We start from the raw sequence: 26,048 nt of genomic DNA, 5'->3' as shown, positions 1-26,048 counted from the left end.
AAGGCAGCGGGCCGCTCCAACGTTGCCCCAGAGGTGTCCTAGGGCCCACCGAGGCTCCAACGCGTGGCAGTGGTGTACAGAGCCCCGAGTACAGGCTCCAACGAAGGGGCGCATTCTTGTTGTAGAGCCTGCGAGGCTCAGGGGGCATTTCTTGTTGTGGAGCCCAGAGGGGCTCAGGGGGCAACGAGTGTTTGCTCAGAGCCCAGCGAGGCTCCAACGGAGGCCATACTTGTTCTTAGGGCCCAGAGGTGCCCAGGCCTCAGTCCCTACAGCTGCCCAGCACTTAGTGGGCAGCTGCCACGTTTAGGCCCCCCCCCTGACATTGGGACATAGGGCGTCTTGCCCCTTCAAGGCCAGTTGGCCTCGGGACTGCCACAGGTGGTGGCGAATGTGAGTTTTGCGCTAATGTGCCTTGTGTTTACACCTCTGAATGTGCTTTTATGCGCCATGTGTATTATGCTTTTACCCCTACAGGTATCGTGATACTTAGGTGGTTGTTTGTTTTCTCCTAGTACAGGTGGTGCTAGTGAGGTCCTAGATCCCTGCGCGATATTTTCCTACGGTGGTTAGGGTTGCGTAGGTGGTACTTACCTGTTACCAGTAAGTACTGGTTGTGTGCTACATGTTCTATTTTAGCGCTACAGTGATTGTATGTGCTATGTGCTAAAGTATTATTCCTATGTTCTAAGTGCTAATTTCCACAAGTGCTAATTCCTGACAGTGGTCCATGTGGCCCTGTCCCCTGTTCATATAATCCCTTGTAAATTCTGCCCGTGCCTGTTGGCACATTGTAGAGTGTGTGTTTTTATCTAATATGTTGTGGTATAATACAAAGGTTATTTTTTTATAATACCTTGTGTGGAGTTTCCTTTGTGTTGGGCCTTGGGTGTTGTTGCTGGGTGCGCGCGCAAACGCTTTACACATCGCCTCAGAGATAAGCCTGACTGCTCGTGCCAAGCTACCAAGGGGGTGAGCAGGGGTTATCTTTGGCGTGTAACTTCCTTGCCCTGACTAGAGTGGTGGTTTCTGCCTGACTTTGGCGCAAGCCTTAGCCAACCAGAAATCCCATTTCTAACATTTCCCTAGATGGCCGCCGAGCACCGGGCCAAAAACCTAAGTGACCTCCCTTGCAAAACCAAGTGGTTTTGCGATAGGCCATTTTGATGTCGCCTCACTGCGTTTTGGGCCCTTGCCTGCCGCGGGTACTTTGGCCTCCCACACAAGAGAGGTGCCATTTTTACCGGGAGACCTGGGGGGAAGGCTGGTGGTAAATTTGTGTGAGCCCGGTGATGCCACTACGTTCCCACCCCAAAATGTGTGAAAAAAGTGATTTTTTCAGCAAAAATTGAGGTTTGCAGGAGATTCTGGGTAAGGAAACATTGGGGGATCCACGCAAGCCATACCTCCCTGGAAGCCGCCGGGTGTCTAGTTTTCAGAAATACATGGGTTTGGTAGGTTTCCCTAGGTGCCGGCAGGGCTAGGGTTAAAAAACTACAGCTAGTCACTTTGCCAAAAAAGGGTCATTTTTCACTGCAAAATTGAGGTGTGACCACGTTGCGTTTTGCGCCGTTTCCTGTCGCGGGCACTAGGCCGACCCGCACAAGTGAGGTACCATTTTTCTCGTAGGACTTTGGGGAACGCGGGGTGTGTGGAAATTTGTGGATCCACGCAGATTCCAGAACTTTCCATCCCAGAAATGTGGGGAAAATGTGTTTTTTTGTCATTTTTTTAAGTTTGCAAGGGATTCTGGGTAACAGACCATGGTGGGAGGCAGTCAAGTCACCCAATCCTGGATCCCCTGGGTGTCTAGTTTTAAAAAATGTATAGGTTTGCTAGGTTTCCCTAGGTGCCGGCAGGGCTAGGGATCAAAAACTACAGCTAGTCACTTTGCCAAAAAAGGGTCATTTTTCACTGCAAAATTGAGGTGTGACCACGTTGTGTTTTGCGCCGTTTCCTGTCGCGGGCACTAGGCCGACCCGCACAAGTGAGGTACCATTTTTCTCATAGGACTTTAGGGAACGCGGGGTGGGTGGAAATTTGTGGATCCACGCAGATTCCAGAACTTTCCATTCCAGAAATGTGGGGAAAATGTGTTTTTTTTGTCATTTTTTTACGTTTGCAAGGGATTCTGGGTAACAGACCATGGTGGGAGGCAGTCAAGTCACCCCATCCTGGATTTCCCTGGGTGTCTAGTTTTCAAAAATGTATAGGTTTGCTAGGTTTCCCTAGGTGCCGGCAGGGCTAGGGATCAAAAACTACAGCTAGTCACTTTGCCAAAAAAGGGTCATTTTTCACTGCAAAATTGAGGTGTGACCACGTTGCGTTTTGCGCCGTTTCCTGTCGCGGGCACTAGGCCGACCCGCACAAGTGAGGTACCATTTTTCTCGTAGGACTTTGGGGAACGCGGGGTGGGTGGAAATTTGTGGATCCACGTAGATTCCAGAACTTTCCATCCCAGAAATGTGGGGAAAATGTGTTTTTTGGTCATTTTTTTACGTTTGCAAGGGATTCTGGGTAACAGACCATGGTGGGAGGCAGTCAAGTCACCCCATCCTGGATTCTCCTGGGTGTCTAGTTTTCAAAAATGTATAGGTTTGCTAGGTTTCCCTAGGTGCCGGCAGGGCTAGGGTTAAAAAACTACAGCTAGTCACTTTGCCAAAAAGGGGTCATTTTTCACTGCAAAATTGAGGTGTGACCATGTTGCGTTTTGCGCCGTTTCCTGTCGCGGGCACTAGGCCGACCCGCACAAGTGAGGTACCATTTTTCTCGTAGAACTTTGGGGAACGTGGGATGGGTGGAAATTTGTGGATCCACGCAGATTCCAGAACTTTCCATCCCAGAAATGTGGGGAAAATGTGTCTTTTTTGTCATTTTTTTACGTTTGCAAGGGATTCTGGGTAACAGACCATGGTGGGAGGCAGTCAAGTCACCCCATCCTGGATTCCCCTGGGTGTCTAGTTTTCAAAAATGTATAGGTTTGCTAGGTTTCCCTAGGTGCCGGCAGGGCTAGGGTTCAAAAACTACAGCTAGTCACTTTGCCAAAAAGGGGTCATTTTTCACTGCAAAATTGAGGTGTGACCACGTTGCGTTTTGCGCCGTTTCCTGTCGCGGGCACTAGGCCGACCCGCACAAGTGAGGTACCATTTTTCTCGTAGGACTTTGCGGAACGCGGGATGGGTGGAAATTTGTGGATCCACGCAGATTCCAGAACTTTCCATCCCAGAAATGTGGGGAAAATTTGTTTTTTTTGTCATTTTTTTACGTTTGCAAGGGATTCTGGGTAACAGACCATGGTGGTAGGCAGTCAAGTCACCCCATCCTGGATTCCCCTGGGTGTCTAGTTTTCAAAAATGTATAGGTTTGCTAGGTTTCCCTAGGTGCCGGCAGGGCTAGGGTTCAAAAACTACAGCTAGACTCTTCGCAAAAAAAGTGTAAATTTTCAGTGTGAAAATGTGGTGTGTTCAGCTTAGGTTTTGTGCCACTTCCTGTCGTGGGCACTATGCCTACCCACACAAGTGAGGTACCATTTTTATCGGGAGACTTAGGGTAGTTCAGATTTGTAAAGCAACTGTTATTACCTATTGATTTTGGATGCATTTCTCCCTTCCAAATGAAAGACATTGCGTAAAAAAAAAGTCATTTTGAAAAATGACCAATAATTGTCATGCAAGTATGAGTATCCCCAATTTCGAAAATGTGCAAATATGCACTGTTTCTAAACTCTGTAATTTGTTCCCATTTCAGAAATACATAGGTGTCTTTCATACCGATTTTTCCATGTATACATTTTCCCACAATAATTGCTATATACCCGGAACAAAAAAAAAAACCATTACAAAATGCTGCTCAGTTTTTTACTCTGGGTTCGTTGGGCTCTTGGTGAACCTACAAGTCCTATATATCCCCACAACCAGGATGGTCCAGTGGATGTAACAGTACATTGCTTTCTAAGAGATGTGATAATTAGAAGAAGTTACAGGTGAAAACGTTGACTCAAAAGGCTGCTTTTTTCAACTAATTTTTAATTTTTCCTATATTTAACTGGTAGTTTCTATAAAGAAACCTTGATGGATCTACACAAATGACCCCTTGCTGAATTCAGAATTTTGTCTACTTTTCAAAAATGTATAGCTTTCCAGGATCCATTATTGTTTTTGTACCCATTTCTACCATTAACTGGAAGGAGGTTGAAAGCACAAAAAATAGCAAAAATAGGGTATGTCCCAGAAAAAGGCCAAAACTGTGTAAAAAATGTTGGTTTTCTGACAAAATTCTGTCATTCCCTAAAAGCTGGAGAAATGGTGATTTCAGCCCCACAAATCCTTTTTGGATACCATTTGCAGAGAAAAACCCAGACGCTTTCATTTGCAGCCCGTTTTTCCCATTTTTCACAAAAAAAACAAAATGTTGCTGTATTTTGACTACTTTCTGGGAACCCTCTATGAGAATCCACAAACCCTGGGTACCTTTAGAATCCCCAAGATGTTGGAAGAAAAGGACGCAAATTTGGCGTGGATACCTAATGTGGTCAAAACGTTACAGGGGCCTAAGCGCGCACTACCCCAAATAGCCCAAAAAAGGCTTAGCACAGGAGGGGAAAAGGCCTAGCAGCGAAGGGGTTAACATCCTTCCTTTGGCGCGTAGGTCTCCCAGATCTACAAACTTTTGCGTCCAAAATCCTCAAAGCTTAATATTAAGGTAGTTGATTACTGGAACTTGCTTTCGTCTACTCAGTTAACCGAAGACTCGTGGTCCTCATTATGGAGTTCAGTTTCACGCAATAAGATTTCCCCAGTTCTATCTCAAACTAAATTCTGGCTATTACATAAGGCTTTTTGGATACCGGCTAGGCTGTTTTCCATGGGGATCCGGGAGGATGACATGTGTTGGAATTGTAATCAAGGCAGAGGAGATTTGGCTCACCTTATTTGACATTGTTCTGTAGTGAAACCCTTCTGGGATAAGGTTTACTTATTTTTGAATAAACTATTTAATTGTGTACTTCCCAGGGATTTGCCAACCGTGGTAACTGCTTTTTTACAGGAGGATTTGCAGTCGGAGGATGACCGAGCTCTTCTTGATCTATTGTTGATTTCTGCAGTTAAAATGGTGCTCACCAATTGGAAAGATACTAGCAAGGCCTCCTACAATTGCTGGATGAACTGGGTCATACACCTCAGGGGGGCAGATAACATTGTCTTGCAAAATTCACCCTGGAAACCCTCAACGAGGAGAATGTGGTCTACCCTGGACGAATACTTTGCTTCTCATAAGCCGCCATGAACTCTTTATTTTGAAGGATAATTTCTATGTGGGCTTTACATTTATGAAAATTGTGCTTGCCAGATATTTGCTGTATTATGCTATGTTAAGTATAGGGTTCGAGGCTCTGGACAGTCTCTTCTGTCTTTTCTCTTCCCCTTCTGGTTTTCTTTTCCTCTTTCCTTTACTCATTCTATCTTTTCATCCTCTCTTGAGCTGGTGATTAAGAGGTTATTTTATTGTCAAGATGTACATCTATTGCCAGTAATTGCTTTATGATCATTTGAAATACCATTTTATGTACATTGTGATACTTGACCATGTTACCAACTCCTGTTATGATCCTCTTATTTTCTTCTTTTTTACCTTCTTTTTCATAAAATTCAATAAAGATAATTTGAAATCGACAATGACAAAAAAAAAAAAAAAGTACACAACGTACAAACGATGATGTGTGGAAATGTCGTCACCGAGAGAATTGATTTATTTTGATCATATTAAAATATGTGTTTCCTCCACATTTCAGGGAGCGAGAGTGGGAGAAAGAGAGAGAGAGAAAGAAAGAGAGAGAGAGAGAGAGAGAGAGAGATAGATTTATATTGTGTATTTTTGAACGATGTAGGCTAAACTGAAAGCTCGAGCCAGGGGCCTGACTTTGGTTCTGGCCCAGCTTGAGGTCTCGAAGTATTTTATCATATTTAAACATAATGTTTGTTGCATAATGTACATGTCAACGACTTTCAGGACTCAGCTCATGCATGGACTTAGAGTCAATGGCAGTGTGTGTAAGGTTAAAGGGAGGGTATATGTAAGTGAAAATGTCAGTTTAAACAAAGTTTTAAACTAACATAGCTATTGAAATTCCCCAGTTATCGTTATCTCTAGTAACTAAACTATAACTTGCGTCCCCCCCATCCAAAGTGTTGTTTTCAGGGGTCTTTAGGGCTGTTATCACTGCAGTCATTGAACATGTCACGAGTGATGTAATATGCAAGTGTACAACCCGCGCATGGTGAGGGTGCGAGTTATAATTACTTTAGGGCACAAGTTATAGTTGCTTGAGATAATTATAACTGGTGAATTTCAGTGGTTTTGTTAGTTTAAAAAGTACACAGCGAGGACACCCTTTCATATAGCACACTGACACCCTTCGTGGTCGAGTAAAGCTATATAAGAAAATAAGCTAAATAAATCATGTAATCAGGCACACGAAAGAATAGCTTGTTCCCACTCACAAAAATGGAGCACCCACTGAGTGAGTGCAGAGAGTAACTATGAAATATCTTACTAATGAGTAACCTTAAATACCATATAAGGATCAGTAGTGCTTACCTGAGGCTTCGGGGCGCGCTGAGCTGAGGGTTCCTGCTTGCCCACCGTTTCGCCAGTCACAAGAGCTTCTGTTGGCGAAGGAGTTACACAACGACTGTTAATGTGAGTGGGAGCAGTAACACCTAACATTTCACCGGATATCCAGACAGGGTTTTCTCCATGGAAAGAAGCGCCTAGCTGAAGGGGAGCTTGGCGCATTGCAGCGCTAGATTGGGAACAAAAATCAGCCCTGGGAATGTTCTAATGTCACCCCAAAAGAGCACGAGGGTGGAGGGGTTCTCCTGGTCGCTTATTTTTTTTAAGTGGGGTCACATGATTAATTTAAGAGCACAGCTTTCCAAAGATTGGGAATAAGCATGGGGTGTACATGACAGATTCACAGAAGCAGCACACAACGCATGTACCAGCTAAATCCCTCTGGTCTATGTTTCCACCTCTGTGGGATGAGGGACCCTCAAACTTATTCCCTCGCGCCCACCAGGAGGTGCTCAGTGCCCTTTAGGTCAGCCTAGTCCTGGTACAATGGGGAAGGAGATGGCTCAATGGGTCAGAGGGACAAAGACCTGCACTAGTGTCAATCACACCACAATTGTAAAGGGAGAGCAGTAGAAAGAGAAGAGGGCTGCAGTGAAGAGAGAAAACACTAGGAGCCAAGGTCACCGCTGCAGGGGGAGGGCTAACATAAATACACTGTAACATGTGAGCTAGCAAGCTTGATACAGCTTGATACAATGTAACATGTGTCCTAGCAAGCTTCATACATTGTACTGTGTGTCCTAGCAAGCTTGATGCACGGTAACATGTGTCCTTGCAAGCTTGATACGCGTAACATGTGTCCTAGCAAGCTTGATACACTGTAACATGTGAGCTAGTGAGCTTGATATACTGTAACATGTGAGTTAGCAAGTTTGATACAATGTAACATGTGTCCTAGCAAGCATCATACATTGTACTGTGTGTCCCAGCAAGCTTGATGCACGGTAACAAGTGCCCTAGCAAACTTAATACACTGTAACGAGTCCTTGCAAGCTTGTTGCACTGTAACATTGGTCCTAGCAAGCTTGATACATTGTACTATGTGTCCTAGCAAGAGTTATACACTGTAACATGTGTCCTAGCAAGCTTGATACATTGTAACTTGCAATCTTTCCAGTTGTATACATTGTAACACGTAATCTAGCAAGCTTGATACACTGTAACATGTGTCCTTGCAAGCTTGATACACTGTAACATGTAATCTAGCAATCTTGATACACTGTAACATGTAATCTAGCAAGCTTGGTACAATGTAACGTGTAATCTAGCAAGCTTGATACATTGTAACATGTAATCTAGCAAGCTTGATACATTGTAACATGTAATCTAGCAAACATGGTACACTGTAACATGTAATCTAGCAAACTTGATACATTGTACATGTAATCTAGCAAGCTTGATACATTGTAACATGTAATCTAGCAAGCTTGGTACACTGTAACATGTAATCTAGCAAGCGTGATACATTGTAACACGTAATCTAGCAAGCTTGATACATTGTAACATGTAATCTAGCAAGTTTGGTACACTGTAACATGTAATCTAGCAAACTTGGTACACTGTAACATTTAATCTAGCAATCTTGGTACACTGTAACATGTAATCTAGCAAACTTGGTACATTGTAACATGTAATCTAGCAAACATGGTACACTGTAACATGTAATCTAGCAAACATGGTACACTGTAACATGTAATCTAGCAAACTTGATACATTGTACATGTAATCTAGCAAGCTTGATACATTGTAACATGTAATCTAGCAAGCTTGGTACATTATAACATGTAATCTAGCAAACATGGTACACTGTAACATGTAATCTAGCAAGCTTGGTACACTGTAACATTTAATCTCGCAATTTTGGTACATTGTAACATGTAATTTAGCAAGATTGATACACTGTAACATGTAATCTAGCAAGCTTGGTACACTGTAACATTTAATATAGCAATCTTGGTACACTGTAACATGTAATCTAGCAAGCTTGGTACATTGTAACATGTAATCTAGCAAGTTTGGGACACTGTAACATGTAATCTAGCAAGCTTGATACACTGTAACATGTAATCTAGCAAACTTGATACACTGTAACATGTAATCTAGCAAGCTTGGTACACTGTAACATGTAATCTAGCAAGCTTGATATATTGTAACATGTAATCTAGCAAGTTTGGTACACTGTAACATGTAATCTAGCAAACTTGGTACACTGTAACATGTAATCTAGCAATCTTGGTACACTGTAACATGTAATCTAGCATGCATCATACATTGTAACTTGTATACACAGTACGAGGAACAGATGTCTCCACTGTTTATGGATGATGCACGCATGCTTGTAACCCTCATGCAGTGATACTAGGTGGGGGTCTTGGATGTCATGAATGGAACTCTGGGACGGGGTGCGGATCTGGGTCCAAGCATGATCCTAGCAGGTAAGCAGAAAGACGTCGGCACATTGATGCACAAACTCATGGCAGGCCTGGTGACCATGGCCACAAAGAGGGGTGAATGACCCTATCGATCTGACAGGGGGGCAGTGGGGCCAGTATGGATCATATATATCCGTAATGGAGTGGACAAGTGACCTCTAATGTGGTGAGGGGGTGCAAGGAGAAAGGAGCTTCCGAAGAGGGGGCTCAGATAACGGAAGCCCCGCCTACCCATCTCTGGTCATGGGGAATGGAAACCATGCCCAGAGCATGAATAGATAAAACACATAACTATTGGCCTTTGCCAAACAGTGACCATCGACAAATTCCTTGTTTGTAGTCAGAAGTGACAAACAAGGCTTTCAATGAACGTCAATAATGAAACAAAGCACATTGCAAGGAAAACACTGCTCTTTTTGAGAAAACAGGACCCTGCCAGTGAGGAGTCTGGTCATGAAGGCCTTATGCAGTAATCTCCAGGGCTGTAGGGACAGCTGGCCCCAGACCCTGCCAGTGGAGTCCGGCCATGAAGGCCTTATGCAGGAATCTCCAGGGCGGGAGGGACAGCTGACCCCAAACCCTGCCAGTGAGGAGTCCGGCCGTGAAGGCCTTATGCAGTAATCTCCAGGGCTGGAGGGACAGCTGGCCCCAGACCCTGCCAGTGAGGAGTCCGGCCGTGAAGGCCTTATGCAGTAATGACCAGGGCTGGAAGGACAGCTGGCCCCAGACCCTGCCAATGAGGAGTCCGGCCGTGAAGGCCTTATGCAGTAATCTCCAGGGCTGGAGGGGCAGCTGGCCCCAGACCGTGCCAGTGAGGAGTCCGGCCATGAAGGCCTTATGCAGTAATCTCCAGGGCGGGAGGTACAGCTGGCCCCAGACCTTGCAAGTCAGGAGTCCGGCCGCAAAGGCCTTATGCAGTAATCTCCAGGGCTGGAGGGACAGCTGGCCCCAGACCCTGCCAGTGGAGTTTGGCCACGGAGGCCTTATGCAGTAATCTCCAGGGCTGGAGGGACAGCTGGCCCCAGACCCTGCCAGTCAGGAGTCCGGCCGTAAAGGCCTTATGCAGTAATCGCCAGGGCTGGAGGGACAGCTGATCCCAGACGCTGCCAGTCAGGAGTCCGGCCGTAAAGGCCTTATGCAGTAATCTCCAGGGCTGGAGGGACAGCTGGCCCCAGACCCTGCCAGTGAGGAGTCCTGCCGTGAAGGCCTTATGCAGTAATCTCCAGGGCTGGAGGGACAGCTGGCCCCAGACCCTGCCAGTGAGGAGTCCGGCCGTGAAGGCCTCATGCAGTAATCTCCAGGGCTGGAGGGACAGCTGGCCCCAGACCCTGCCAGTAAGGAGTCCGGCCGTGAAGGCCTTATGCAGTAATGACAAGGGATGGAAGGACAGCTGGCCCCAGACCCTGCCAATGAGGAGTCCGGCCGTGAAGGCCTTATGCAGTAATCTCCAGGGCTGGAGGGGCAGCTGGCCTCAGACCCTGCCAGTGAGGAGTCCGGCCGTGAAGGCCTTATGCAGTAATCTCCAGGGCAGGAGGGACAGCTGGCCCCAGACCCTGCCAGTCAGGAGTCCGGCCGCAAAGGCCTTATGCAGTAATCTCCAGGGCTGGAGGGACAGCTGGCCCAGACCCTGCCAGTGGAGTCTGGCCACGGAGGCCTTATGCAGTAATCTCCAGGGCTGAAGGGACAGCTGGCCCCAGAACCTGCCAGTCAGGAGTCCGGCCGTAAAGGCCTTATGCAGTAATCGCCAGGGCTGGAGGGACAGCTGATCCCAGACCCTGCGAGTCAGGAGTCCGGCCGTAAAGGCCTTATGCAGTAATCTCCAGGGCTGGAGGGACAGCTGGCCCCAGACCCTGCCAGTGAGAAGTCCTGCCGTGATGGCCTTATGCAGTAATCTCCAGGGCTGGAGGGACAGCTGGCCCCAGACCCTGCCAGTGAGGAGTCCGGCCGTGAAGGCCTTATGCAGTAATCTCCAGGGCTGGAGGGACAGCTGGCCCCAGACCCTGCCAGTAAGGAGTCCGGCCGTGAAGGCCTTATGCAGTAATGACCAGGGGTGGAAGGACAGCTGGCCCCAGACCCTGCCAATGAGGAGTCCGGCCGTGAAGGCCTTATGCAGTAATCTCCAGGGCTGGAGGGGCAGCTGGCCCCAGACCCTGCCAGTGAGGAGTCCGGCCGTGAAGGCCTAATGCAGTAATCTCCAGGGCGGGAGGGACAGCTGGCCCCAGACCCTGCCAGTCAGGAGTCCGGCCGCAAAGGCCTTATGCAGTAATCTCCAGGGCTGGAGGGACAGCTGGCCCCAGACCCTGCCAGTGGAGTCTGGCCACGGAGGCCTTATGCAGTAATCTCCAGGACTGGAGGGACAGCTGGCCCCAGACCCTGCCAGTCAGGAGTCCGGCCGTAAAGGCCTTATGCTGTAATGCCCAGGGCTGGAGGGACAGCTGGCCCCAGACCCTAACAGTCAGGAGTCCGGCCATGAAGGCCTTATGCAGTAATCTCCAGGGCTGGGGGGACAGCTGACCCCTGACCCTGCCAGTCAGGAGTCCGGCCGTAAAGGCCTTATGCAGTAATCTCCAGGGCTGGGGGGACAGCTGACCCCAGACCCTGCCAGTCAGGAGTCCGGCCGTAAAGGCCTTATGCAGTAATCTCCAGGGCTGGAGGGACAGCTGGCCCCAGACCCGGCCAGGGCTGACTGTACTGATGGCCAACAGGGTCTCTTTGAGTTGCTGCATCCTTGATTTTAAAAACAAAATAACATCACAATTCATTAACTTGTCCCATCCCCCTCTCCCACACCCCCTAAATAAGGTGAGAGATGCGAGTCAACCGTGTGCAAATAAATATAACTCCATACATGACATCCAAAGTAAAAACAATCCTGTCTGTAACAAGGGGACCCTTGTAGCATGAGGCAAGGGTGCCTGTGTGGGCGCTGGGCAGTCTCCAGTAGGGTGCCAGACCTTAGCTGGGCGTCCTGCTCTGACTGTCCAGGTGGATGCATTTTAAAAGGTACAAATTGAAACAGCATGTAAATATCCCTTGGCTCCAGGATGGGCACGTTTGGCAAGAGATCTGGTCTAGCGCTTTGAACTTCTTGTGGTGAGAGTAGGAGCTAGCTGCATAGCGCCTTAAGGCTGCATAGGCTATCGCAGTGCTTAATTTGTGCCGGTGCTTTCCGGTGCTTAGCACCGGCACTTATTTACCAGGGCCGGGTCGCCCCTGCCCCTGCCAACTCACATCAACATCAGGACTGCACTCACTGCACGTCATATCGTACAAGTAAAAATAATTGGCTCACTCACTGCAGGTTAATCAAACTCTGCTACAGTCTCCCAAGTCTCCAGGTGAATAAGTGCTGCTGTGCTGAAAAACCGAAAATAAATCCCTATCCATGCAAATTTGCCTTCAGTTCCGTGTTAGCGGTGGGCGGGCCACTGATTGGCCTGTATTTGGTTCTGGGGGGTGGGGGGGGGGGGGGGGGGGGCTAGGGGCTGCGGCAGCCTGCGTCACCTTTTTTTTTAATTTTATTAAATGTCACGTCCGGCACACACGCACCTCATGCGTCACCGCCCGTAAAGCACTACGTTGAGGCGGGCACTATCATTCGAATTCGAGACAGCAGCAGGCCCCTTCATAAAGGCAGGGCCACCAGTAAACATCAAACCGATGCTGCTTTTTAGGTCGAGGACCGCCGGTCTGCCGAAGGCAGAACCGGAAGTCGGAGATTTAATGACTTGGAGAACAGGGGCTTGAAACCGCCCCTCTTCTCCCCTGTTCTCCATTGGCTGGCCTCTTCAATGCTGGCCAGCCATTGGAGAAGAGGTCCCGTCACTCCGATCAGGCCCCGTCCTTTTCGGATCGGGGGGCGTGTTTTTTGCAGAAAGTCTAATTATCACCTCCAGCCAATGGCTGGAGGAGATAACAGCAAAACACGCCCCCGAATCCGAAAACGACGCTGCGTTTCTCCGAGGCATTTCTGCTCTGCCTCGGAGAAAGGCGGCGGTGTTCGATGACTGCTTGGAAATATGCTTTTTACAAAACGCTGCAGCAAGTACTGAGGTACCGAAGATTCTCTGTTGCAGCAAGGCACTGAGTGGCGGTAAAAGGAGTCTGATGTAAATATACATGCGTCAGCAGTGGAGGTGCAATAAGTGTACTTGCTGATGGTGCAGTGTTGTGGATATATCTAATTAGTTGTCGATATTCCCTCTCGCCATGCCAGCCTATAACCCTCTAAATGCCCCCTTGTTCTTACTTGGTAAACTTCTCTGAGCCCGCACCAGGTCCTCAGGAGGTGCCCACCCCCAGCCGGTCGGCGTATCACCTCCGCAGCGTGGACATGGTCAGGTTCCACACGAAGCGGCTGCCGTTGAAGAGCAGGCCCTCCACGCCGCACATGAAGGCTGAAGCCATGGGTCGGGCGGCCCCCTCCTCAGAGCCGCGCCGCGTGCCTGTGCCTCCGCCGAGGGCTCGTGCCGCACTCCGCGCTCTCATAATTAGGATGAGAGTCAGAAGCTCCGTTAACATGAATTGGTTAAAAATAATAGCATGCTGTAGAGATCTATATAAAAATTGTCTTTCCATTGTACTGCTGCTCTCCTTATTTGCTAACCTTTGTCAACATGCAGCATGCTTCCTCCGCCCTGAACGGACTTTCCCTTCGACCTACCTCCCAGTGGTATTTTTCATTGGAGCCTGCGATTCTTGCAAATAGAAAGCGTAAGCATGTATCTCAAACAGAAACTGAAACTTCTCTATCAAGGGGAAAAATCACTGCCAAAGTTCAGAGCTTGTGAAAAAGCGACCAGCGAAATCACTTGCTAGTTAATGTTCGGGGGGGAACTAAACAAAAATTTCAGGGGGGGCTTAATCTTTAAACAGTAGGCAGAGTGGCGCTGATTTCAGGGGTGGGGGGGCTGAATCTAGGCAGAGTGGAGCTGCGGGGGTTCTTAGAAGGGGTGAACCAACAGCGAGGCCTCATTAACATGCAAATGGTCTTTTTAAAGACCTGTGAAGTGCTCGGGCGCGGCTTTGTGTCTGCCCGGGAAGAGGTCTCATCCCGGGCTGCCACACACGACGGGGGGGGGGGCTGAAGCCCTTTGAGTTCAATGGGTGTTGCGCGCCTGATCACAGGTAAATGCGGGAGAGAACGGGGTTGTTGAGCAGGGCCGGGCTGGCTTGCCCGGGCATCGGGCGTTTCCTGTAGCAAAAGTGCTTCACAGTTAACCTACCCCATGACCCTCCAGCTGGTCCGACATAATTGCCAGGCCTACTTTGGGGTTCCAGTTCGGCCCTGTTGTTGAGTATCCTACCCAGGGCTTTAAGTGGGATAAAAAAAAATAGGTGGGGGTGGGGGGCAGTGTTGCGCGGGGTCTATACGACTTGTATTTTGCTGTCTCTTTTGTCCTTGCATCCAGGCATAATGATACAACAAGTAACATGATACCTACAACAAGTTAGGACTATTGGCTTTGTCAATCGTTGTTAGTTGCATAAGATAAATTAGCAGTAACTGTGGCTTGTATATAATATTGAAAAAGCATCCACTTGAAGCCCTAGTGACACCAAGACAATGTTACTGCTCCTGAGTTTCAAAAAGAGACAACAATATAATCATGCAGTGGCTGAACTCGACAGATTAAGAAATATATCCCAAATTATATATAACAGTCGGTAGACGCATGCCTCTACAGTGTTCTCTTATATTTTGAAACCAGAATTGGTCAAGTTCGTATCCTTTCAAAGTTCCCTTTTCAAATAATCATTATCAACGCCAAGTCTGGCCCTGGCACGGTAGTGCGATTTTTGTTTAGTATTAATAAAATTTGACACTTCAGACAGCAGTTTCAGCAGAGAGGACAAAGAAGGAATGGGCATGGAATCCAAATACAGAAACTGAAACGCCTCTATCAAGGGGAAACATCACTGCCAAAGTTCAGAGCTTGTGAAAAAGCGACCAGCGAAATCACTTGCTAGTTAATGTTCGGGTGGGGCTAAGCAAAAATTTCGGGGGGGGGGCTGAATCTTTAAACAGTAGGCAGAGTGGCGCAGATTTTGGGGGTGGGGGGCTGAATCTAGGCAGAGTGGAGATGGGGGAGTTCTTAGAAGGGGTGAACCAACAGCGAGGCCTCATTAACATGCAAATGGTCTTTTTAAAGACCTGTGAAGTGCTCGGGCACGGCTTTGTGTCTGCCCGGGAAGCGGTCTCATCCCGGGCTGCCACACACGACGGGGGGGGGGGCTGAAGCCCTTTGAGTTCAATGGGTGTTGCGCGCCTGATCACAGGTAAATGCGGGAGAGAACGGGGTTGTTGAGCAGGGCCGGGCTGGCTTGCCCTAGCATCGGGCGTACATTGTACTATGTGTCCTAGCAAGAGTTATACACTGTAACATGTGTCCTAGCAAGCTTGATACATTGTAACTTGCAATCTTTCCAGTTGTATCCATTGTAACACGTAATCTAGCAAGCTTGATACACTTTAACATGTGTCCTTGCAAGCTTGATACGCTGTAACATGTGTCCTAGCAAACTTGATACACTGTAACATGTAATCTAGCAATCTTGATACACTGTAACATGTAATCTAACAAGCTTGGTACAATGTAACATGTAATCTAGCAAGCTTGATACATTGTAACATGTAATCTAGCAAGCTTGGTACATTGTAACATGTAATCTAGCAAACATGGTACACTGTAACATGTGTCCTAGCAAGCTTGATACATTGTAACTTGCAATCTTTCCAGTTGTATCCATTGTAACACGTAATCTAGCAAGCTTGATACACTTTAACATGTGTCCTTGCAAGCTTGATACGCTGTAACATGTGTCCTAGCAAACTTGATACACTGTAACATGTAATCTAGCAATCTTGATACACTGTAACATGTAATCTAACAAGCTTGGTACAATGTAACATGTAATCTAGCAAGCTTGATACATTGTAACATGTAATCTAGCAAGCTTGGTACATTGTAACATGTAATCTAGCAAACATGGTACACTGTAACATGTGTCCTAGCAAGCTTGATACATTGTAACTTGCAATCTTTCCAGTTGTATCCATTGTAACACGTAATCTAGCAAGCTTGATACACTTTAACATGTGTCCTTGCAAGCTTGATACGCTGTAACATGTGTCCTAGCAAACTTGATACACTGTAACATGTAATCTAGCAATCTTGATACACTGTAACATGTAATCTAACAAGCTTGGTACAATGTAACATGTAATCTAGCAAGCTTGGTACATTGTAACATGTAATCTAGCAAACATGGTACACTGTAACATGTAATCTAGCAAGCTTGGTACACTGTAACATTTAATCTCGCAATTTTGGTACATTGTAACATGTAATTTAGCAAGATTGATACACTGTAACATGTAATCTAGCAAGCTTGGTACACTGTAACATTTAATATAGCAATCTTGGTACACTGTAACATGTAATCTAGCAAGCTTGGTACATTGTAACATGTAATCTAGCAAGTTTGGGACACTGTAACATGTAATCTAGCAAGCTTGATACACTGTAACATGTAATCTAGCAAACTTGATACACTGTAACATGTAATCTAGCAAGCTTGGTACACTGTAACATGTAATCTAGCAAGCTTGATACATTGTAACATGTAATCTAGCAAGCTTGGTACATTGTAACATGTAATCTAGCAAACATGGTACACTGTAACATGTAATCTAGCAAACTTGGTACACTGTAACATTTAATCTCGCAATTTTGGTACATTGTAACATGTAATTTAGCAAGATTGATACACTGTAACATGTAATCTAGCAAGCTTGGTACACTGTAACATTTAATATAGCAATCTTGGTACACTGTAACATGTAATCTAGCAAGCTTGGTACATTGTAACATGTAATCAGGCAAGTTTGGGACACTGTAACATGTAATCTAGCAAGCTTGATACACTGTAACATGTAATCTAGCAAACTTGATACACTGTAACATGTAATCTAGCAAGCTTGGTACACTGTAACATGTAATCTAGCAAGCTTGATACATTGTAACATGTAATCTAGCAAGTTTGGTACACTGTAACATGTAATCTAGCAAACTTGGTACACTGTAACATGTAATCTAGCAATCTTGGTACACTGTAACATGTAATCTAGCATGCATCATACATTGTAACTTGTATACACAGTACGAGGAACAGATGTCTCCACTGTTTATGGATGATGCACGCATGCTTGTAACCCTCATGCAGTGATACTAGGTGGGGGTCTTGGATGTCATGAATGGAACTCTGGGACGGGGTGCGGATCTGGGTCCAAGCATGATCCTAGCAGGTAAGCAGAGAGACGTCGGCACATTGATGCACAAACTCATGGCAGGCCTGGTGACCATGGCCACAAAGAGGGGTGAATGACCCTATCGATCTGACAGGGGGGCAGTGGGGCCAGTATGGATCATATATATCCGTAATGGAGTGGACAAGTGACCTCTAATGTGGTGAGGGGGTGCAAGGAGAAAGGAGCTTCCGAAGAGGGGGCTCAGATAACGGAAGCCCCGCCTACCCATCTCTGGTCATGGGGAATGGAAACCATGCCCAGAGCATGAATAGATAAAACACATAACTATTGGCCTTTGCCAAACAGTGACCATCGACAAATTCCTTGTTTGTAGTCAGAAGTGACAAACAAGGCTTTCAATGAACGTCAATAATGAAACAAAGCACATTGCAAGGAAAACACTGCTCTTTTTGAGAAAACAGGACCCTGCCAGTGAGGAGTCTGGTCATGAAGGCCTTATGCAGTAATCTCCAGGGCTGTAGGGACAGCTGGCCCCAGACCCTGCCAGTGGAGTCCGGCCATGAAGGCCTTATGCAGTAATCTCCAGGGCGGGAGGGACAGCTGACCCCAAACCCTGCCAGTGAGGAGTCCGGCCGTGAAGGCCTTATGCAGTAATCTCCAGGGCTGGAGGGACAGCTGGCCCCAGACCCTGCCAGTGAGGAGTCCGGCCGTGAAGGCCTTATGCAGTAATGACCAGGGCTGGAAGGACAGCTGGCCCCAGACCGTGCCAGTGAGGAGTCCGGCCATGAAGGCCTTATGCAGTAATCTCCAGGGCGGGAGGTACAGCTGGCCCCAGACCCTGCAAGTCAGGAGTCCGGCCGCAAAGGCCTTATGCAGTAATCTCCAGGGCTGGAGGGACAGCTGGCCCCAGACCCTGCCAGTGGAGTTTGGCCACGGAGGCCTTATGCAGTAATCTCCAGGGCTGGAGGGACAGCTGGCCCCAGACCCTGCCAGTCAGGAGTCCGGCCGTAAAGGCCTTATGCAGTAATCGCAAGGGCTGGAGGGACAGCTGATCCCAGACCCTACCAGTCAGGAGTCCGGCCGTAAAGTCCTTATGCAGTAATCTCCAGGGCTGGAGGGACAGCTGGCCCCAGACCCTGCCAGTGAGGAGTCCTGCCGTGAAGGCCTTATGCAGTAATCTCCAGGGCTGGAGGGACAGCTGGCCCCAGACCCTGCCAGTGAGGAGTCCGGCCGTGAAGGCCTTATGCAGTAATCTCCAGGGCTGGAGGGACAGCTGGCCCCAGACCCTGCCAGTAAGGAGTCCGGCCGTGAAGGCCTTATGCAGTAATGACAAGGGATGGAAGGACAGCTGGCCCCAGACCCTGCCAATGAGGAGTCCGGCCGTGAAGGCCTTATGCAGTAATCTCCAGGGCTGGAGGGGCAGCTGGCCCCAGACCCTGCCAGTGAGGAGTCCGGCCGTGAAGGCCTTATGCAGTAATCTCCAGGGCGGGAGGGACAGCTGGCCCCAGACCCTGCCAGTCAGGAGTCCGGCCGCAAAGGCCTTATGCAGTAATCTCCAGGGCTGGAGGGACAGCTGGCCCCAGACCCTGCCAGTGGAGTCTGGCCACGGAGGCCTTATGCAGTAATCTCCAGGGCTGGAGGGACAGCTGGCCCCAGAACCTGCCAGTCAGGAGTCCGGCCGTAAAGGCCTTATGCAGTAATCGCCAGGGCTGGAGGGACAGCTGATCCCAGACCCTGCGAGTCAGGAGTCCGGCCGTAAAGGCCTTATGCAGTAATCTCCAGGGCTGTAGGGACAGCTGGCCCCAGACCCTGCCAGTGGAGTCCGGCCGTGATGGCCTTATGCAGTAATCTCCAGGGCGGGAGGGACAGCTGACCCCAAACCCTGCCAGTGAGGAGTCCGGCCGTGAAGGCCTTATGCAGTAATCTCCAGGGCTGGAGGGACAGCTGGCCCCAGACCCTGCCAGTGAGGAGTCCGGCCGTGAAGGCCTTATGCAGTAATGACCAGGGCTGGAAGGACAGCTGGCCCCAGACCCTGCCAATGAGGAGTCCGGCCGTGAAGGCCTTATGCAGTAATCTCCAGGGCTGGAGGGGCAGCTGGCCCCAGACCGTGCCACTGAGGAGTCCGGCCATGAAGGCCTTATGCAGTAATCTCCAGGGCGGGAGGTACAGCTGGCCCCAGACCCTGCAAGTCAGGAGTCCGGCCGCAAAGGCCTTATGCAGTAATCTACAGGGCTGGAGGGACAGCTGGCCCCAGACCCTGCCAGTGGAGTTTGGCCACGGAGGCCTTATGCAGTAATCTCCAGGGCTGGAGGGACAGCTGGCCCCAGACCCTGCCAGTCAGGAGTCCGGCCGTAAAGGCCTTATGCAGTAATCGCCAGGGCTGGAGGGACAGCTGATCCCAGACCCTGCCAGTCAGGAGTCCGGCCGTAAAGGCCTTATGCAGTAATCTCCAGGGCTGGAGGGACAGCTGGCCCCAGACCCTGCCAGTGAGGAGTCCTGCCGTGAAGGCCTTATGCAGTAATCTCCAGGGCTGGAGGGACAGCTGGCCCCAGACCCTGCCAGTGAGGAGTCCAGCCGTGAAGGCCTTATGCAGTAATCTCCAGGGCTGGAGGGACAGCTGGCCCCAGACCCTGCCAGTAAGGAGTCCGGCCGTGAAGGCCTTATGCAGTAATGACAAGGGATGGAAGGACAGCTGGCCCCAGACCCTGCCAATGAGGAGTCCGGCCGTGAAGGCCTTATGCAGTAATCTCCAGGGCTGGAGGGGCAGCTGGCCCCAGGCCCTGCCAGTGAGGAGTCCGGCCGTGAAGGCCTTATGCAGTAATCTCCAGGGCGGGAGGGACAGCTGGCCCCAGACCCTGCCAGTCAGGAGTCCGGCCGCAAAGGCCTTATGCAGTAATCTCCAGGGCTGGAGGGACAGCTGGCCCCAGACCCTGCCAGTGGAGTCTGGCCACGGAGGCCTTATGCAGTAATCTCCAGGGCTGGAGGGACAGCTGGCCCCAGAACCTGCCAGTCAGGAGTCCGGCCGTAAAGGCCTTATGCAGTAATCGCCAGGGCTGGAGGGACAGCTGATCCCAGACCCTGCGAGTCAGGAGTCCGGCCGTAAAGGCCTTATGCAGTAATCTCCAGGGCTGGAGGGACAGCTGGCCCCAGACCCTGCCAGTGAGGAGTCCTGCCGTGATGGCCTTATGCAGTAATCTCCAGGGCTGGAGGGACAGCTGGCCCCAGACCCTGCCAGTGAGGAGTCCGGCCGTGAAGGCCTTATGCAGTAATCTCTGTCTGTAACAAGGGGACCCTTGTAGCATGAGGCAAGGGTGCCTGTGTGGGCGCTGGGCAGTCTCCAGTAGGGTGCCAGACCTTAGCTGGGCGTCCTGCTCGGACTGTCCAGGTCGATGCATTTTAAATGGTACAATTTGAAACAGCATGTAAATATCCCTTGGCTCCAGGAGGGGCACGTTTGGCAAGAGATCTGGTCTAGCGCTTTGAACTTCTTGTGGTGAGAGTAGGAGCTAGCTGCATAGCGCCTTAAGGCTGCATAGGCTATCACAGTGCTTAATTTGTGCCGGTGCTTTCCGGTGCTTAGCACCGGCACTTATTTACCAGGGCCGGGTTGCCCCTGCCCCTGCCAACTCACATCAACATCAGGACTGCACTCACTGCACGTCATGTCGTACAAGTAAAAATAATTGGCTCACTCACTGCAGGTTAATCAAACTCTGCTACAGTCTCCCAAGTCTCCAGGTGAATAAGTGCTGCTGTGCTGAAAAACCGAAAATAAATCCCTATCCATGCAAATTTGCCTTCAGTTTCGTGTTAGCGGTGGGCGGGCCACTGATTGGCCTGTATTTGGTTCTGGGGGGTGGGGGGGGGGGGGGGCTACGGGCTGCGGCAGCCTGCGTAACCTTTTTTTTTTATTTTATTAAATGTCACGTCCGGCACACACGCACCTCATGCGTCACCGCCCGTAAAGCACTACGTTGTGGCGGGCACTATCATTCGAATTCGAGGCAGCAGCAGGCCCCTTCATAAAGGCAGGGCCACCAGTAAACATCAAACCGATGCTGCTTTTTAGGTCGAGGACCGCCGGTCTGCCGAAGGCAGAACCGGAAGTCGGAGATTTAATGACTTGGAGAACAGGGGCTTGAAACCGCCCCTCTTCTCCCCTGTTCTCCATTGGCTGGCCTCTTCAATGCTGGCCAGCCATTGGAGAAGAGGTCCGTCACTCCGATCAGGCCCCGTCCTTTTCGGATCGGGGGGCGTGTTTTTTGCAGAAAGTCTAATTATCACCTCCAGCCAATGGCTGGAGGAGATAACAGCAAAACACGCCCCCGAATCCGAAAACGACGCTGCGTTTCTCCGAGGCATTTCTGCTCTGCCTCGGAGAAAGGCGGCGGTGTTCGATGACTGCTTGGAAATATGCTTTTTACAAAACGCTGCAGCAAGTACTGAGGTACCGAAGATTCTCTGTTGCAGCAAGGCACTGAGTGGCGGTAAAAGGAGTCTGATGTAAATATACATGCGTCAGCAGCGGAGGTGCAATAAGTGTACTTGCTGATGGTGCAGTGTTGTGGATATATCTAATTAGTTGTCGATATTCCCTCTCGCCATGCCAGCCTATAACCCTCTAAATGCCCCCTTGTTCTTACTTGGTAAACTTCTCTGAGCCCGCACCAGGTCCTCAGGAGGTGCCCACCCCCAGCCGGTCGGCGTACCACCTCCGCAGCGTGGACATGGTCAGGTTCCACACGAAGCGGCTGCCGTTGAAGAGCAGGCCCTCCACGCCGCACATGAAGGCTGAAGCCATGGGTCGGGCGGCCCCCTCCTCAGAGCCGCGCCGCGCACCTGTGCCTCCGCCGAGGGCTCGTGCCGCACTCCGCGCTCTCATAATTAGGATGAGAGTCAGAAGCTCCGTTGACATGAATTGGTTAAAAATAATAGCATGCTGTAGAGATCTATATAAAAATTGTCTTTCCATTGTACTGCTGCTCTCCTTATTTGCTAACCTTTGTCAACATGCAGCATGCTTCCTCCGCCCTGAACGGACTTTCCCTTCGACCTACCTCCCAGTGGTATTTTTCATTGGAGCCTGCGATTCTTGCAAATAGAAAGCGTAAGCGTGTATCTCAAACAGAAACTGAAACTTCTCTATCAAGGGGAAACATCACTGCCAAAGTTCAGAGCTTGTGAAAAAGCGACCAGCGAAATCACTTGCTAGTTAATGTTCGGGGGGGGCTAAGCAAAAATTTCGGGGGGGGGGCTTAATCTTTAAACAGTAGGCAGAGTGGCGCTGATTTCGGGGGTGGGGGGGCTGAATCTAGGCAGAGTGCAGCTGCGGGGGTTCTTAGAAGGGGTGAACCAACAGCGAGGCCTCATTAACATGCAAATGGTCTTTTTAAAGACCTGTGAAGTGCTCGGGCGCGGCTTTGTGTCTGCCCGGGAAGCGGTCTCATCCCGGGCTGCCACACACGACGGGGGGGGGGCTGAAGCCCTTTGAGTTCAATGGGTGTTGCGCGCCTGATCACAGGTAAATGCGGGAGAGAACGGGGTTGTTGAGCAGGGCCGGGCTGGCTTGCCGGGGCATCGGGCGTTTCCTGTAGCAAAAGTGCTTCACAGTTAACCTACCCCATGACCCTCCAGCTGGTCCGACATAATTGCCAGGCCTACTTTGGGGTTCCAGTTCGGCCCTGTTGTTGAGTGTCCTACCCAGGGCTTTAAGTGGGATAAAAAAAAATAGGTGGGGGTGGGGGGCAGTGTTGCGCGGGGTCTATACGACTTGTATTTTGCTGTCTCTTTTGTCCTTGCATCCAGGCATAATGATACAACAAGTAACATGATACCTACAACAAGTTAGGACTATTGGCTTTGTCAATCGTTGTTAGTTGCATAAGATAAATTAGCAGTAACTGTGGCTTGTATATAATATTGAAAAAAGCATCCACTTGAAGCCCTAGTGACACCACGACAATGTTACTGCTCCTGAGTTTCAAAAAGAGACAATATATGCAGTGGCTGAACTCGACAGATTAAGAAATATATCCCAAATTATATAAAACAGTCGGTAGACGCAAGCCTCTACAGTGTTCTCTTATATTTTGAAACCAGAATTGGTCAAGTTCGTATCCCTTCAAAGTTCCCTTTTCAAACAATCATTATCAATGCCAAGTCTGGCCCTGGCACGGTAGTGCGATTTTTGTTTAGTATTAATAAAATTTGACACTTCAGACAGCAGTTTCAGCAGAGAGGACAAAGAAGGAATGGGCATGGAATCCAAATACTAATCATGAATATTAGTCTGGGCCACTGGCATTTTGCGATGCTGCAGCGTTTTCCTCATAATTATGGATTTGCCAAACTTCCCAAATAATGCTCGCATAATAAATCTCGCTTTTGAGAGTGATTAAGCTATTGACATTGTAAATAACAATGCCGTTTCTTTAAATGTTTTAAAAACAAAAACATAAACAAAAATAATGTCATGAGCAATGCCAATAGCTCTAACTTTAACAATGCCGAGACCGTTGCATTGTAAATGCTTGTTCTTGATGGTCACCGTGGGGGGAGTAAAACAGACTTGGTATGAACAGAGTCTGAGGCCCGAGCACTCTCCGGGCGGGGCACCGTGTGTGCAGGAGCACAAGTCAGGTCAGGAGGCTGAAAGGGCGGCAGGGTCTTGGCCTTTAACCCCTTTCTGTCTGTGATTTACTTTTACTTGCCTAAATTCAAATGAAATGCTGTTTTTCCTTGCATTTCATCTGTTTTGGAATCTGGATATTTCTATTTTACGTCATCGTTGCTCAGGTTGTTTGTGCATGCCAGTGCCGGCTTTAGGGCGGTGCGACTGGCTCCGGGTGCTGGCTTCTTGGGGGCGCCGTGTTTGCAAGTTTATTATGTGTTTGAAGCACCTGCTGCAGCGTTTCTTTCCTCTGGGAATTGCCAGGCCTCAGAATAATGTCAAAATAAATCGTGTGATTAATTATCTTCCCGGAGAGAGCTCAGTGTTTTGTATAGTTGAGGTTTTGACTTAGGTGAAGTTAGTGCAGAGGGTTAATATGCCTGCTGCAAAGAACGTGTACCAAGTAGATTACAGAGTGCATATGATGTAAACAGACCAACAGATTACTGCCTTCAAAAGAGACATCCTTTTGTTACTTGCGATTTATAACTTAAAGTCCTAATATAGGACAGTGAGCTATTAACTTTCATCCTAGAACTGCATACACACTGCAAAGTATACATTAGAACATTGGTTAATGTTGCATAAAGGGTTAATTTGACTAGAAATTGATTCTTATTATTAAAGAAAACTCCCAACTATGCGGTTTCTTTTTCGAGGGTGTGCTTCTCCACACCAGCACTCTTGAACTATACTGCCTCCCAGTATGGATGACATTTTACTCCTACACTTTCAGTCCTCTGGCTTATGTAACATTTCCTATATTCTGATTTAAAACACGTATGATTGATTGTCTCTGTGTAATCTGTGTGTGATGCAAAGTGCTCGGACACCCTACACTGGTATGAGTGGCGCTATATAACTAATTCAATGCATCTGAGAGAGTGTGGTTATGGTGACTTGGTCACTGTTAAAGGATGCTAGTGAGAGAATCCGTGGTGGAGGTGGACATTGGAGGGGGCGCCAACAAACATTGTCGCACAGGGCGCCACCAGCGCTAAAGCCCTCCCTGGTGCATGCTGTGGTGATTCCTGTTGTGAGGTACGGACCAGTTGGGCCACTGCATCCGTTTGCTGCATGGCCTCTTTACTTAGTTTGCAGAAGATGTTTGGCTGCATCCTGCGTTATTTTAACTTCAATTTGATTTCCATTGCCATTCCAACATCACTAGCCTTGCTTGTGCACATTCAGCTTCAGTGATGTTATCTCGCTGCTGGGGCTCTTTCCACGCTTGTCTGTGTTTGCTGAATGTCCCGAGGTCCAGGAGCCCCCGCTCTGTGCAGGTGTGGTGACCTTCATGAACTTTATATCTGCTGTGCTGTGGATCCTGAAGGCGGGCAAGAGTTGTTGATGTGTACTTTGTGTAGCAAGGGATGAGTGAAGTCAGTAACTGACTTCCAAGTTCCAACCCAAGTGAGTTAATGCCCCATAAGCATAACAAGTGACCTGAGAGAAAAATGCATCTAATGTTACACATATTGTTCATATACAGTGCCCACCTCAGCCAAGCAATACCTCATTTATAAAAGTATATTAAACAATGTGGATTTCATTTTTAATTTTGTATTCCTTACATATGTCACACGCTAGTGGCCCTCGTGGGATCAAATGAAAGGGGCGGGATTGTGTTTACATATATATGTACAGAATAGATCATCTCAAGGAGAGTTTATGTTAAGTAGTTGATGTATCATGAATCTAACTGCAAGATGCAGTGTGTGTCACTTTGTATTAAACATTTTTATTTGCGCATAAGCGTTCCAAACATTACATAAGTATATATATATGTGTGTGTATGTGTATATATATATATATATATATATATATAAATATATATATATATATATATATATATTACTGCTCCAACACACCGGTCAGGTGCACTCTCAGGCGGGTGCTTCTTAGTGCGGGGGTGTACCCGCATTCTATTACCGCTGCAACTCCCCTTCTCACATCCAACTTTACCGGAGAAAGACAGCACTCACGGGGGGCAGTTCCCAAAGTTTATTCACTGGAAACTTGCACGATCACAAAACATGTGGAT

The 26,048-nt window shown here is 48.5% G+C and overlaps 1 protein-coding gene across 2 annotated transcripts in view; it reads right to left on the bottom strand.

The window, feature by feature from the left end:
* Positions 1–26,048, bottom strand: part of SIT1 (signaling threshold regulating transmembrane adaptor 1) — a 187,245-nt gene that overhangs the window by 38,085 nt on the left and 123,112 nt on the right. For both annotated transcript variants that reach the window (XM_085623795.1, XM_085623801.1), the window contains one exon: positions 6,595–6,662. In XM_085623795.1, coding sequence (XP_085479921.1) covers positions 6,595–6,662 — 68 coding nt within the window. The remainder of the gene's footprint in view (positions 1–6,594; positions 6,663–26,048) is intronic.

The sequence above is a fragment of the Triturus cristatus genome, chromosome 1_1, assembly GCF_964204655.1.
Source record: "Triturus cristatus chromosome 1_1, aTriCri1.1, whole genome shotgun sequence".
NCBI classification, from domain to species: Eukaryota; Metazoa; Chordata; class Amphibia; order Caudata; family Salamandridae; genus Triturus; species Triturus cristatus.
The sequence above is the reverse complement of the archived record's forward strand: the minus strand, read 5'-3'. Positions and strand labels throughout refer to the sequence as shown.